Below are 13,805 nucleotides of genomic sequence, written 5' to 3'. Positions count from 1 at the left end.
CCCGATCCCCGCAGCCCCCCGGACACCGGGGGGAGGATCCTGCGGCCCCCGCACCCGCGGGGCGGGGGGGTCCCGTACCCCCGGCAAGGGGGGCAGCGCCCCTCGCTCCGCACCGGGGGAGGGGGCGGGAAGACCCCCGCGGCGGCGCGATGGGGGCGGCGGCCTGCGGGGTAGGTGGGGGGGCGGGGGAGCCTCGGTCGTGTGTCCCCCCCCGCCCCGTCCCTCTCCCTCCCCATCCCTTCGCCCTCCCCGGGACAGCCCCGGTCCTGCACACCCCCAACCCCGCGCCGCTTCCCCTCGATCCCCCGGGCAGTCCCGCTCCCCTCACCCCTCCGCCGTCCCCCATCCCCCTCCCTCCTCTCTCCCCGCTCCCGTCCCCCTCCTCTCCGCACCCCCCTTTTCTCCCCCATCGCCCTCCGCGGGGCACTCCCGGTTCCCCCCTCCGCGACCACCTAAACCCCTCATTCCCCCCTCGCTGTGCGCCCCTCTCCCCTCTCCCTCCTCTCCCCTCTCCCCGGACCCGCTCCCATCCCCCCCCTCCCCCTCACCTCTCCCTTCCCCCCTCCTCCCCCCCTCCGGTGCCCCCCCCCCCTCGCGGCGCGCGGCGGCCGCGCCGTCCAATGAGCGCGCTCGTTGCTGGCAGGTGCGGAGTGTTTTTGTTTTGGGTCGAAGTTGAGGCCGGAGCGGACGCGGCGGCGGCGCCGGGCGGAGGCCGCGCTCCGGCACCCCCGCACCCTCCGGGCCCCGCGCCCCCCGCCGCCCCCGCGCCGGCCCCGCCATGCGCAGGGAGATGAACGGGGTCACTAAGAGCCGCTTTGAGGTGAGGCCCCGGCTGGCCCCGCGGGGGGGGAGGCCCGGCCTGGCCCGGCTGAGGAGGCGCTGGGGGGGCCGGGCTGCGGGGGTTGTGTGTGTGTGTGATCCCCCCCTGATGGCCCTGAGGGCCCTCCCCGCCCCCGCCCCCGCCCCGGACAGCGCGGCCCTGGGGCAGAGGCGGCGGGGGGGGCTGTTTGAATGGGGCTGGGAGGGGGGTCGCGGCCGCGGGTGGCCGGGTGGGCTCAGGGCTGTGACCCCGGGTTTGGGGGGCGGCTGGGGTGAAGCTTCTCCCCTCCAGTCCCCATTTTCGGGGGGGGATGTTCTCTCGATGGATGTAAACTCCCGTGGGGGGGGTCTGTGAATGGGGCTGGGGCTCGGGCTCGGGGGTGACTGTGGGAACGCGGGGGGCTCAGGGCTGTGACCCCCGGGTTTGGGGGGTGTTGGTGTGAACCTTCTTCCCCCCCCCATCCGTTTTGGGGAGGGGGTTCCCCCGTCTGATTTAAACTCCCGTGGGGGGCTGAGGGGGGGCCCTTCTATGAATGGGGCTGGGGAGGATCTGTGGATGCGGAGGGGGGGTCCGAGTCTGGGGGGTGCCGGTGTGAAACCCCCGCCCCATTTTGGGGGTTCCCCCGGGTGGGTTTGGGGGGACCGGGGGGGACAGAGCTGCTGCCAACGTGTTGCTGCGGCTGTGAGCGCTGGCAGCGAAGTTGATGATGGAGCAGGAGATGTGGGGAATTGCGCCTGGAAAACACCACAACCTTTGGTTCGGGGGGGTCCCAGCGCCGCTTTTTTTTTTTTTTTTTGGGCAGTAGCCGGGGGGAAAAAAAATTTTGCTTACAGGGAGGTGGGGGATGGAGAGGACGGAAGGAGAGGAGGGTAAACAATGAGATCTATTCAAAGGACATGGCACAAAGCGGAGTGTGGAGCCAGGGCGATTCCAGCCGCATTGTTGTCCCAGCTGTCTTCCCGGGGGAGGAGGAGGAGGAGGGGGGTAGGGAGGAAGGGCAGCAGCAGGATTTACTTCCCATCGCTCCGAGAGGCCGTGGAGGATGGAAATCCCTGCCCGCTCCTTCTCCAGACTGCCCGGCCCGTGTGGGGGACAAAAAAGAGCCTGGAATGGTAAAGATGTGGCTGTTCCTCCTCGGTGGAAAGGGGTGGGATGGCGATCGGGGGAAAATGCTGTTTAATGGTGAGCTGAAGAGGCTCTGATTCCGCAGAGCTCGGTGTGGAATTCCTCAGCCCTGGAGTTGGGAAAGGTGCAGGAAATGCTGGTGGTCTAACACTGCACGTGGGGTTGTTTTCTTCCTCTCTCAAACCCGTGTGAAATCCGCAGCAGTGTGAGTTTGGGGTGGGCTCTGGTATTTTTTTTTTAGTGGTCTAATATTCTTGTTTCTCTAGCATCCAGCGATAAAAACATTGGGCTCACCCTGGGAGCTCCGGAGAGGAGCTTGCACGTGCGCCCTGCGTTATCCAGGGTTATTGTATTTACTGTTCTGGGCTATTCTTGCCTGCACAGATTGATTGATTGATTGATTGATTGATTTGCCCCCTGAGAGCTTCTTTTATTTTGCACTGCTGCAGAGTGGCTGGTTACAGAGCACAGAGTAAAAGCAGGTTGGTGACAGATTTTGGGGGGGAAATGTCTCCTATCCTTTGCTCCCTTAGCCTTTGTCTTGCAGTGCTGGAGTTCATCCCAATTTTGGGAGGGTTTTCATCAGGGTTGCACCAGGACATGATGAACCCAATTCATTGGGGAAAAAGAGTGGGGAAGCGCTTTGTTTGGAGTGTTTTGGGTGGGGTTTCTTTTTTTTTTTTTTTTTTTTTTTTTGCTGGAATGTTATTTTCTTCTTATAGTAAAAAACAGACAAGCTGGAAAACGAGCAAAATGCTCAAGGAGCGTTTGAGACCTAAATTAATTTTTAAAACCTATATTTATACAGGAAGAGTTGGTGTGTTATAGAAAGGCTTATTTTGAGCTACAAGAAGTGCCTTTAAACATCATCCTGTTTCTTGGCTGTTTTGGTTACGTGTTTTGCCCAGAGAAGCTGTGGCTGCTCCTGGATCCTTGGAAGTGCCCAAGGCCAGGTTGGATGGGGCTTGGAGCAACCTGGGACAGTGGGAGGTGTCCTTGCCCACGGCAGGAGTGGCACTGGATGGGATTTAAGGTCCCTCCCAACCCAAACCAGTCCATGATCATAAATCCAAGGCATCCTTTATTACACCAGCACGGATTATCTCTGACCCACCTGTATAACCTGGAAAGTTTTGGAGCTGTTTTCCTTTAAATCCATGATTTTCCAGTGAGGTTACGTTGGTCAGAAGAGCTTCCAAATTCTGTGTTCACACTTAGAAATAGATTTCTTTTTCAGAGGGGCAGGATGGGTGGAAATTCCTCTGTGCTTCCTAGAAACCAGTTTGTAATGGTTGTGCTTTACAAGTGAGAGTTCACATTTCGTGGGACAGGGGGAAAATTGGGCAGAAGTGTGTGGAGACTGGGAGCTGCTGTTCAGAGCTGTGGAATATTGGAAGGTCATGAAGGCAATGGGTGATTAATTCTCCTTCCTCCTCTTCCTCCTCTTCCTCCTCTTCCTCCTCTTCCTCCTCTTCCTCCTCTTCCTCCTCTTCCTCCTCTTCCTCCTCTTCCTCCTCTTCCTCCTCTTCCTCCTCTTCCTCCTCTTCCTCCTCTTCCTCCTCTTCCTCCTCTTCCTCCTCTTCCTCCTCTTCCTCCTCTTCCTCCTCTTCCTCCTCTTCCTCCTCTTCCTCCTCTTCCTCCTCTTCCTCCTCTTCCTCCTCTTCCTCCTCTTCCTCCTCTTCCTCCTCTTCCTCCTCTTCCTCCTCTTCCTCCTCTTCCTCCTCTTCCTCCTCTTCCTCCTCTTCCTCCTCTTCCTCCTCTTCCTCCTCTTCCTCCTCTTCCTCCTCTTCCTCCTCTTCCTCCTCTTCCTCCTCTTCCTCCTCTTCCTCCTCTTCCTCCTCTTCCTCCTCTTCCTCCTCTTCCTCCTCTTCCTCCTCACCTGTGGGTACTGCCAGGGTAGTTCCCTTGGCTGAGGAGGGGGAAGTAGGGCCTTTAAGTCTGGAATCTTATTTTGGGGTAAAAATAGCCCAATCTGGGGCTGTGACTAATAGATAGTGTCTGTTTCACTTGACTTGAAATAAGGAGTGAATTGCTGAGGGGGAGGCTGAGTTGGGTTTGCACTTCGTTTATTGTCTTTTTCTGAGCCACGTAAACAGATTCCTGAGCCATTGTTGTTGGGCAATTCACAAATCCAGTCGTGAGGGGCTCCAATAATGGTAATAATTCCTTACTGTAGGAATAAAATACGGTGTGGAATATGGGCCAAGCTCCTTGAATTGGCCTTGCATGTGGGTTTCTGATTCCAGGAAGAGTGGAATTCTCTTTTTCCTGGGAATGCCATGCCCGGCCCCACGAGCATATTCGGAGTAGTCCCTTTACAGGAGGTGTGGCCACCGCAGAGAAAATCACCACTTACTGCAGCAAAGCAAACAAAAAGGGAAAACATTACCCAGATTGACTCCTAATTCTCTGTGGTGTCGGTTTCATGTGGAACATGCCCCGACAGATCCCAATCCGTGCTTATATTTGGGATTTCTCTGCTTCCTGCCTGGTGAAGAGCAGCCAAATAACAGCAGAGAGGAGGGGAGGCATCTCCTGGTGCTTCTGAGTGACTCCTGATGCTCTTGGAGGATTCATTTACCAAGGCCCAAGTTCTCAGCACTTCCTTAATCCATCTTGTCCATGTTCCTGTGCCTTGGGATGTCACCTGGAGGTGTCCTGGGTGTCCCTGAGCCACGTTGTCAGCATTAAGTAATTCCAGTTCTTTTTTTTTTCCCCCCCCGACTGTGAACCCTCCGTGTAGTCTCCTCTACATCCTCAAAAACAACAGCACACAAAAAGCTCCATCCTTTCCAGCTTCCTCTGGGAGTCTCCAGACCCTCCAGTGAGCAGGAGCTGCTCCTGGCTGTAGAGTGTGTGTGTCCATGGGGCGGTTTGTCCTGTTAAAAATGGATCAGTGGGAACTCCAGGGCTGTCTCTGAGGAGTGAGAGTCTGTGGTGAGCCCTGTGAGCACCTTCAGCCTGAGAAATGCATCGATCCATGGCATTTCTCTTCTGGATTCAGGATCCTCCGTGGGAGGGAATTCTGACCTTTCTGAACCTCTGTAGTTCCCAGGTCTTGTTTGACTGTAGAGACGGGAAATGAGCTAAGCTGGAAGCAGAATGGGAAACTTCAAATGCTCCAAAATTGAGTTGCCTTCTAATAATTAATCCTGTCTGTGTTCAGAAAGCTGAATTGAATAATCTCACTGACCCTAATCCCATTTTGGAATCTGCTGCATTCCTGCCTCTGTTCCTGTATTTTCAGGGGGTTTGGCTTCAGAGCTGATCCTTTTGGGGTTGTCCCTGTTCCCTTTCCTGGGCTGCTCCTTGTGCTCCTGGTTGGGGCTTTGCTGTTCCAAGGAGTGGAGGTTGTGTAAACAGAGGGACACAAACAGGGCAGGGAGCAGGGAAAACTTTGCTCCGACTCTCCTTGCAAAAACTGATGAACAATTCCCATGGAATTTGATTTTATATGGGAAGAGAAGCTGTTGGTGACATAACCCAGGGAACACCTGAGGTGGCACAGCTGAAATAGTTTTATTTTGGATGGCATCTCATGATGTGGCTCATAGATAATGAGAAAAACTGTAAAAAATAAAGATTTTAGGAGGGAGGTGTCCAAGCTGATAGATTTTCCCTGTTCCTGTTCCCTCCCCCACCCCCACTTATTTATAATTTCGGTGTCGTGCCACATCACACGTAACGCTTTTGAAACCAGCCCTTCATTTGGGCAGGTGAATAATGAACTGTTAATTTATTTGGTTCAAAGGGGCTGTTTCAACGAGGAGATAGGAAGAGATGTAAACCACGAGTTGTTTCACATCCCCACTGTGCTGCTCCTGGGGCTTGAGTAGAGGGAAGAGGGATTCAGGGAGAGTTGGAAGTGAAAATCAAGTTGGTTGTGCAAAAGGGTTTGACCCAGGCCCCAGGGAGGTTGGAAGGGTTCACCAGGAAAATGGCTTTTGACCTCAGCCTGTGTCACCTGAGAGACAGAGCTGGTGTCCCAAATTTTTATTGCTATTTTTGCCCCCAGCAGGATTCATTTCTTCCTTCTCCCTCTGCCAGGAGTTGTGTGAATGGGTTGGGTGACAATGGGAATGTTGGCCCTGGCAAACGGATTTTACAGAATCGCGGGATGGGATTTTGGGTTGGAAGGACCTTAAAGCTCATCCAGTTCCACCCCCCCACCAGGGGCACATGGCTTTTTCCACAGGCAGATAATGATATGGAAAAAGGGGAGGGTTTTAAACTAAAAGAGGAAGGCTTTGGATATTTGGAATAAACTCCTCCCTGTGAGGGTGGGGAGGCCCTGGCACAGGTTTCCCAGAGAAGCTGTGGCTGCTCCATCCCTGGAAGTGCCCAAGGCCAGGCTGGACGGGGCTTGGAGCACCCTGGGACAGTGGGAGGTGTCCCTGCCATGGCAGGGGTGGCACTGGATGGGATTTAAGGTCCTTCCCACCCAAACCATTCCATGATTTTGTGTCTGACTCCAGAGATGAATTTTCAGGCAGATTCCGGTGGTGAATGACACAGGGATCCCCGGGGTGGTTTCACTGGGAGCTGCTGGTCAGAGCAGTCCCTACAAGGGCCGTTTTGGGGAGCCTGGGTGTCCCTGGGGACAGGGGCTGTGCCTGTCCAGCATCACCGCCTGCGTGACGGGAAAGGGACTCGGAGCCGGCACCCACGGGCACATCCCATTTACTTTGGACACCGTCATTAATTGGGGCCTGGGACACAGCAGTAATTACTGTTTTCGCTGGCTGCCTGGCTGGGAGCTCCCTTTGAGTCACACCGTTGGGAAAGTCAACCCTGGGAGGGTTTTATCCTCCCCGATCGGGGTGAAACCTGGATCTGCACGGGTTTGTGCATCCCTGCCTGATCCAGCAGTTTTCCTTTGGGGCAAACTCCTCCCATGCTCTTCACACCTCAGGTGGATTTTTTTTTTTTTTTAAGACACCATCATTTGCCTTTATTTCCAAATATTTATGCCAATGATCCCAGCATTCTCTTACATAATAGCTGGATACAAACCCAGCAGTGAAAAAAACACCTTATTACCAATAATAATAATAATGATAATATTACCCGTAATAATAACAGAATTGCAGGTGTTGGGGAGGGGAAGAACTATAATTTCTCAAAGCAGCTTATTTGAATTGTGATGAGCCTTAGAGAGCTGGATAAGTCTTGGGTTTAGGCTGAAAATACTGAATCATGTCTCAGGTTTTGGGTTTGATGTTGGTTTTTTTTTAATCCATTCCAAGTGTATTTGTAGTAAACCGCTGCCCTGCTAAATTGAGCTTCTAAAATGAGAAAAATAAATAGTGGTAGTGGGTGTTTTATGGCCAGGGACTGTGCCATAGGCTGTCCTGGGAAAGTCAGGAAGTCTTTGTCTTATTTATACTGTTCCTTTTTGGGCCTGGATGTTGTTCTTATGGGCAGCGATCTATATTTAAAACCTTGCAGGGTGTGTGTGAGAAAGCAGCACCATTTTCAATCAGATATCTGTGCTAGCTCACCGAGTCCTCGGGTGTCACTTGTGGGGTGCTGGTCAGAGCAGCCCCTACAAAGGACATTTTGGGGAGCCTGGGTGTCCCTGGTGGCCCCGCTCCGGCGGGGTTGGAGCAGCCCTGACAGCCGGAATGGGGTTTGTGCCGCCCTGTCCATGTGATCCCGGCCTTGAGCCGCTGACGTTCGGGGGTGTTTTTTCATTCAGCCCCAGATCCAACTCCTGGGAAATCAAAGCTGATTAACTGTGAGCTGCTGCCTCCCTGAGCTGTCCCCAGGCTGCTCCAGGTCCTGCCAGGGCCACCCGGGAGGAGCCGCTCGGATGCAGCCGGTGGCCATCGGGTAACTCGGGGCTGGGGGGGGGGGCTGGAATTGTGGTTTCAGCTGAGCACGGGGAGGGTGTAGGTGTGGTTTGGGATGGTTTGTTTGGGGAGAACTGTCTGGCAGCAGGACTGGGGGAGGAGAACAAAACAGGTGAACAAAAAGCAGCTGAATGTGCCCATTTGGTACCTGGCAGCAGGTTCTGGGGGGTTCCCTTTCAGTGGGATATGGACACGTGGCAGCTGAAATGGGAGGTCTGAAATCAGTGGGGTTTTAGTATCTCACCTGTGCCTGTGGAGTTTTCCTTTCTGAAGGCAGCAACACGACCTTGTCCCTTTGCCCATCCATCACTGAGGGGTTTCCCTCCGGGCCAGTTCCTGCATCGAGGGATGTGCAGCAGGAAGAGCTTCATCCTCGGCTCCATTCCTGTAGGGTTTGACTGAGCTCTGGATCATTGCTGGTTCAAAAAACCTCAGAAAAAGCCTCTTTATTCAATTTGTCCCTAATGCAGGCTGGACTCACATAGCTCCTCCATCCCAGCAGGAATTTAAACTTTCCCAACTAAACAGCAAGCGAGGAAGTGGCGATGCAAGAGTGCCCATCCAGTGCCCTGCCTATCCAGCTATTTTTAGGAATATTAAGCCTATAATAAGCCTTTTTGGCTGGGGTCTATTTCTGTTTGTCCTGCTTAGTCAGGATTTTGCCTGAGCAGAGCCCTGGTTGGGAGCCAGCGGGGCGAGCGTGGCCGTGGCACTGCGCGGGGCAAGCGGGCAGCGGCCGCGTTCCCATCCCTCCTTATCCCAACGGAGCATCCCGACAGCCACACCAGAGCTTGTGACAGCCTGGCTTCATCCAGCAGCCAGCCATTTCCTTGGAGACCTAATGCAGATTAAACTGGATGGGTTTTTAAATAAAATTCCCTATGTAACTACAGGCTGGAGGGAAAATTCCCTCGGTCGGAGCTGCTTGTGGATGTAAACAACTTCATTCTTTGGATGGCGTCCTCCGAGGAGCCCTTGGATTTCGCTGTCACTTCACTGTGACTTATCTCTGCAGTGTAATATTTGCTTTGCCTCCAGGAAGGCAGCTCAGCCTGTTCCAGCTGCTGCTTCCCGCAATCTTGTCCTGGGAAGGGAACCGATGTCTCTGTTATTTGAGCTTTGTCACAGCAGTGGAATTTTTTCCCCAGATGAGCAGAACTCAAGGCAAGGTGTCAGTACATACTGACCGTGTTTGTAAGAAGCTGTCTCAAAGCTTCACTGAGCTTTTCCAAAGGAAATGCAGAGTAAATTCCACATTTTTCTTGTTGTTTTGTGGTTGGTGCTCAGCTTTTTTTATTAGATTGGAGTTGTGGGTGAGGTTTGTCTTGTGTCAGTGACTGTACTGGGCTTGTTCATCTCCATGTGGACAATAACAGATAAAATTGGTACAAATTCTACCAGAAATCCTGGAATTTGGGCTGGCAGCCAGCAGCCTTACAGCTGGAGAAACCTCCCAGTGCATCTCAGACTCAGGGTTTAATCTCTGAACAAATTCACACAGAGGTTTCAGAAGAGAAAAGACTTTGAGAGCTTGGAAGGTTCATCTCCAAAGTGTCTTGATAGAGACTGGGTGGGATGTAAACTCCAAAATATTCAAGCTATGGATGTAATCCTTAATTTCTGCCATCAGTGGTTGATTCCCCACCTTTCCCAACCTAAAACCAGTTTCCAGAGCGCATTATTTGCTCTCTAATAATTAATAATTGCATCCTGGTTTCTGGCTTGGTTTGAATTGCTTAATTTCCTGTGGTTCTGTGCAGCAGTGGAGGGTCTGGCCAGCATTTCCTCGTGGGTCAAGGCTCACAGAACCCTCGAATATCCTGAGTTAGAAGAGGCCCATGAGGGCAGTGAGCTCCAGGTCTCAGAGCAGCTGCAGTTTCATCCTCAGCACACCATCACTGCTTTGGTAACAAGTTTGTCATCTCACACAGGTGCTGTCCCACAAGTAAACCAAGTAGGAGTGGTTTAAAATGACAATATTTACTAATATTTCATAGATTATGGGTTTAAGTTCTGCGTTGTTCCTGTGGCATGAGCTTTGCTTAGTATAGAGATGTGCAGCGCTTTATTGGTTGTGTTTCTGGGAATGTTCATGGCTTTTATTTCCTGCCCACCTCTGTGGGTGTCTCTTGGTTGGTTTTCGTACAGAAATAGGTGTCACCTTCTCCCTTCCCCTCTCTGTGTCTCCCTGGTGGTGCCCTTGGTGTTGTGTTGGTGCTTCCCAGGCAGCCTCATGCTCTCCAGCGGTGCCAGATCCAGGTTCTTTTTCCCTGGAGTGAACATCAAGGTGGATAATTCTGTGTCTCACCGTCACAACTGGCCCAGCTGCCTCCTCTAACCCTGCAGCCACTGAAGCTCTGAATTATCTTTATCCCTTTTTCTCCATCGAGCTTTGAATTTTCTGCTTTGAAGTGTTTGGGTTCAGAGTGGGCATCGGGCTGACACCGTGTTGGCTTTGGCCCTGGGGCTGCTGAGGTTGCATCAGGAATTGAGGGACAGGACAAGGGAAAAGGCTTCAAACTGATGGAGCAGGCCTGGATTGGATGTGAGGGGAAAATTCCCCCTGTGAAGGTGGCAAGGCCCTGGAATGGGTTTTCCAGAGAGGATATGGACTCACCATCCCTGGAAGTGCCTGAGGCCAGGTTGGACAGGGCTTGGAGCACCCTGGGATAGTGGGAGGTGTCCCTGCCCATGGCAGGGGGTGGCCTTGGGTGGGCTTCAAGGTCCCTTCTAACCCAAACTACTTTTGATTCCATGAGCCAGGAGAGAGCCAAGTGCTTCCATGGATTTTGGAGCTTGATCCGTGGCAAAGCCCCACCAGATGAGCGGCTGCAGTAATGACACAAAGCCATGCTTTGAACTGGAGCTCCAGTGACGCCCGTCTGGGCCGAGCTGCTGCACCCACACCTTGCACCAGCTGCTGTTCACCTCCTCCTGGGCACGTGGGTGTTCCCTGTGCAGGGACACTCAGACGCTGCCAGCTGTCCTGGGTGGTGGCACACGGGTGACCCCGTTCAGGGTGACACAGCCCTGATGTGACTGAGGCCTGAGCAGCAGCTCTGTCCCCTGCCCTGTGAGCAGGGAAATGTGGGAGTTAGCCACATCTGCAGGACTGCTTCAGGAATGGAGCCAATTTGTCACGTTCTTTATATTCTTGAGGGCAAAGGAAGAGTTTTTAAAGCAAATGGGCAATTGCACGTTGTGCTGAGTGTAAGGCTGTGACAGCTTTACCTTTTGGTCACTTTTGCCCATCTGTTTTTATAAACTTCCTTGATTTCATAGAATTTCAAACTGTTTGGGCTGGACCTTAAAATTCATCCAGCTCCACAGGGACACCTTGCATTGTCCCAGGGTTCTCCAAGCCCCATCCAACCTGGCCTTGGACACTTCCAGGGATCCAGGGACAGCCACAGCTTCTCTGGGAAATGCATCCCAGGGCCTCCCCACCCTCCCAGCCAGGAATTGCTTCCCAATATCCCACATGGCTTCACACGGCACCGAAGTTGCTCCTTGGTGGAAGATTCTGTGTCTGGTACAGAACTGAAAATTTACATACATGAAAAATGTGTTTTTCTGTGTCCTGTCCAGAAGAATTTCTTCTATTGGACAACACCTGGTATTAAAGAGGATGAAAGAGATGTTAAGAAAAGCAAACTCGGGGCATTTCGTTTTTATCCCTAGAAGTGTTTTGAAAGCCTGGAAGTCTAGAATAGCCTCTGACATTTTTTCAGAGCTTTATTTTTGTATGGACTTGCCAGAAAGTCCCCATGTCCATGGTATATTTAGCTGTACGTACTGCCATGACTTTGCAAAATCCCAATTCCAGCCTGTTTTCTCCCAGCCTCTGCCATCTGAGCCTCAGGCTTTGGAGGAAGGCTGGAGAAAATAGGTCTGGAGATGTACCCTGGCTCTTCCCAGCCTTCCAGGGGAGAGGGGGAATTCCAGAGCTGAGGTTCTACCACAGAGCCCATCTTGCCTGGGCCCCATCATGTTTTAAGTCCAAGGACTATTTTTAGTAAGACAAAAAACAAACATTCCTTTCGATTAGTGCTGGTCAAAGGGAAACTCCTGCAGAAACCAGGCTAGGGATGGGATTTGTGCTGGAATCGAGGTGAGATTTTGCTGCTGAGGGATTTGATGGGCTGAGTTCCCTGTGATCAGGCAGAGGAGGCTCCTGGCTCCTTCTGGAATCTCTGTTTTAACCCTTCCTGCTCTTGTTCTGTTCTGCTCTGGTTCCTTTTTGGAAGTCTGCTCTTGCTCTCTGGTTGCTGCTTTAATTTCTCTGATCCTTTCTTTGGGAGGAGGGTCCTGGTTCAGAAGTCTGGACAGTTGTGGGAAAGGGTTTGGATCTACCTGTGTGCCCCTGTAATTGGGGGGGAAAGAAATCACATCTCCTTTTCCCATGAATAATTCCTCTGCATTCCTCCTCCATTAGAGCTCTCTCCATGATTTCCTCGATTTCCTAATCGATGAGCTAATCAATTTAATTAGCTGATCCTGTCCCAGGATGCACAGGGGCTGCTTTCCCAGCCTTGGGAATGTCTGTCGCCACCCACTGTGGCTCCAGAGTGGAGGTCTGAGGGAAAAGCCCGTGGAGCTGTGCTGGCTGGGAATGGCAAAACTTCGTTTAATCGGCAGCAAATTGGGCTGAGAGCTGCCGGTCTGGATCCTGCTCAGGACTTGTGATATTCCTGGTGGGAAGTGATAAAAGGGTCTGTGGGGAGAGCAGCACTTCTGCTGGTGACATTTTGGGAAGGAAGTTTGAGAGTTCCCCCTTCAGCATCGTGCTCTGGTGCCTTGGGATAACGCAAAAGCGAACGGGGATTTGGGAGCCCAGCGTTTGACTCTAAAGTCCTGAGGTTTGGTGTTCTCTGGGGATGATGGTTCCTCAATTCCCAGATTTCCATCGCTGATTGGAGCATTTGAAGGCTGTACATTGGATTTTCACATTGGATTTCATGTTAGGTTATGGTGGGTGCTTTGATGGGGGATGGGATTGGATCCATGCTCAGGGACAGGATATTTGGGATGTGATGGATCCGTGCTCAGGGACAGGATATTTGGGATGTGATGGATCCATGCTCAGGGACAGGATATTTGGGATGTGGTGGGATTGGATCCATGCTCAGGGACAGGATATTTGGGATGTGGTGGGATTGGATCCATGCTCAGGGACAGGATATTTGGGATGTGGTGGGATTGGATCCATGCTCAGTGACAGGATATTTGGGATGTGGTGGGATTGGATCCCTGCTCAGGGACAGGATATTTGGGATGTGATGGATCCATGCTCAGGGACAGGATATTTGGGATGTGGTGGGATTGGATCCATGCTCAGGGACAGGATATCTGGGATGTGTTGGATCCATGCTCAGGGACAGGATATTTGGGATGTGATGGATCCATGCTCAGGGACAGGGTGTTTGGGAGCTGCTGGATTTTCCCCACGGCCTCACAATACCAAATCTTAGAACTGTGTTTATTTCGATAGTTCTCACGAGCCACATGAGGCTTTGCTCTCTATTTTCCTTGGGAATCCTTAGGAAAAAATAAAGGTTCTCCCGTTTTTAGAGTGCCTGAGATGGTTTTACCTGGTCCCAGAGTCCATTCGAAGTGCATCAGGTGTCGTCCATGGATTTGGAGGGATACAGGAACCAGCTCTGGCCTCATTGCCTTGGAAGAACACGGAGCTTTCCCAGCATTATCCCTCCTCCTGGTGCAGCACCAGAGATCACAACTCCCTTTAAACCCTTCTTGGTGGTTTAAAAATCAGTTCTGTTTGTCCCAGCGCTCCTGAGGGCTGGGAGAACGTTCTGGGCCCTGCAAGAGTTTGTTGTTTCTCTGTTCACCTTTTCCATCACAGAAACCAGCCCTGCTACACCTGCACCTTCTACCTCTGTTTGGTGGATATTTGGGCTGCTGGACTCCTCTTCCCTTCAGCCCCTTGGCCAGAGGTTTGATCTGTAAAACCTCCCGGTTTTGATGTGTCTGTGCCTTGGGGCACCCCC

At 52.5% G+C, this 13,805-nt stretch overlaps 1 protein-coding gene across 6 annotated transcripts in view; it reads left to right on the top strand.

The window, feature by feature from the left end:
• The first annotated feature begins 34 nt into the window (after positions 1-34).
• The window catches only part of FBXL20 (F-box and leucine rich repeat protein 20), a 38,584-nt gene continuing 24,813 nt past the window's right edge, over positions 35-13,805 (top strand). For 3 of the 6 annotated variants that reach the window (XM_039565594.1, XM_039565600.1, XM_039565595.1), the window contains exon 1: positions 1,702-1,932. In XM_039565594.1, coding sequence (XP_039421528.1) covers positions 1,717-1,932 — 216 coding nt within the window. In that variant the 5' untranslated portion in view covers positions 1,702-1,716. Of the gene's footprint in view, positions 171-716; positions 821-1,701; positions 1,933-7,673; positions 7,778-13,805 lie in introns of those variants that run through there. The other 3 variants (XM_039565597.1, XM_039565596.1, XM_039565598.1) reach the window with 3 other exon arrangements.

Source organism: Corvus cornix, chromosome 27 (assembly GCF_000738735.6).
Source record: "Corvus cornix cornix isolate S_Up_H32 chromosome 27, ASM73873v5, whole genome shotgun sequence".
Lineage (NCBI taxonomy): Eukaryota > Metazoa > Chordata > Aves > Passeriformes > Corvidae > Corvus > Corvus cornix.
The sequence above is the reverse complement of the archived record's forward strand: the minus strand, read 5'-3'. Positions and strand labels throughout refer to the sequence as shown.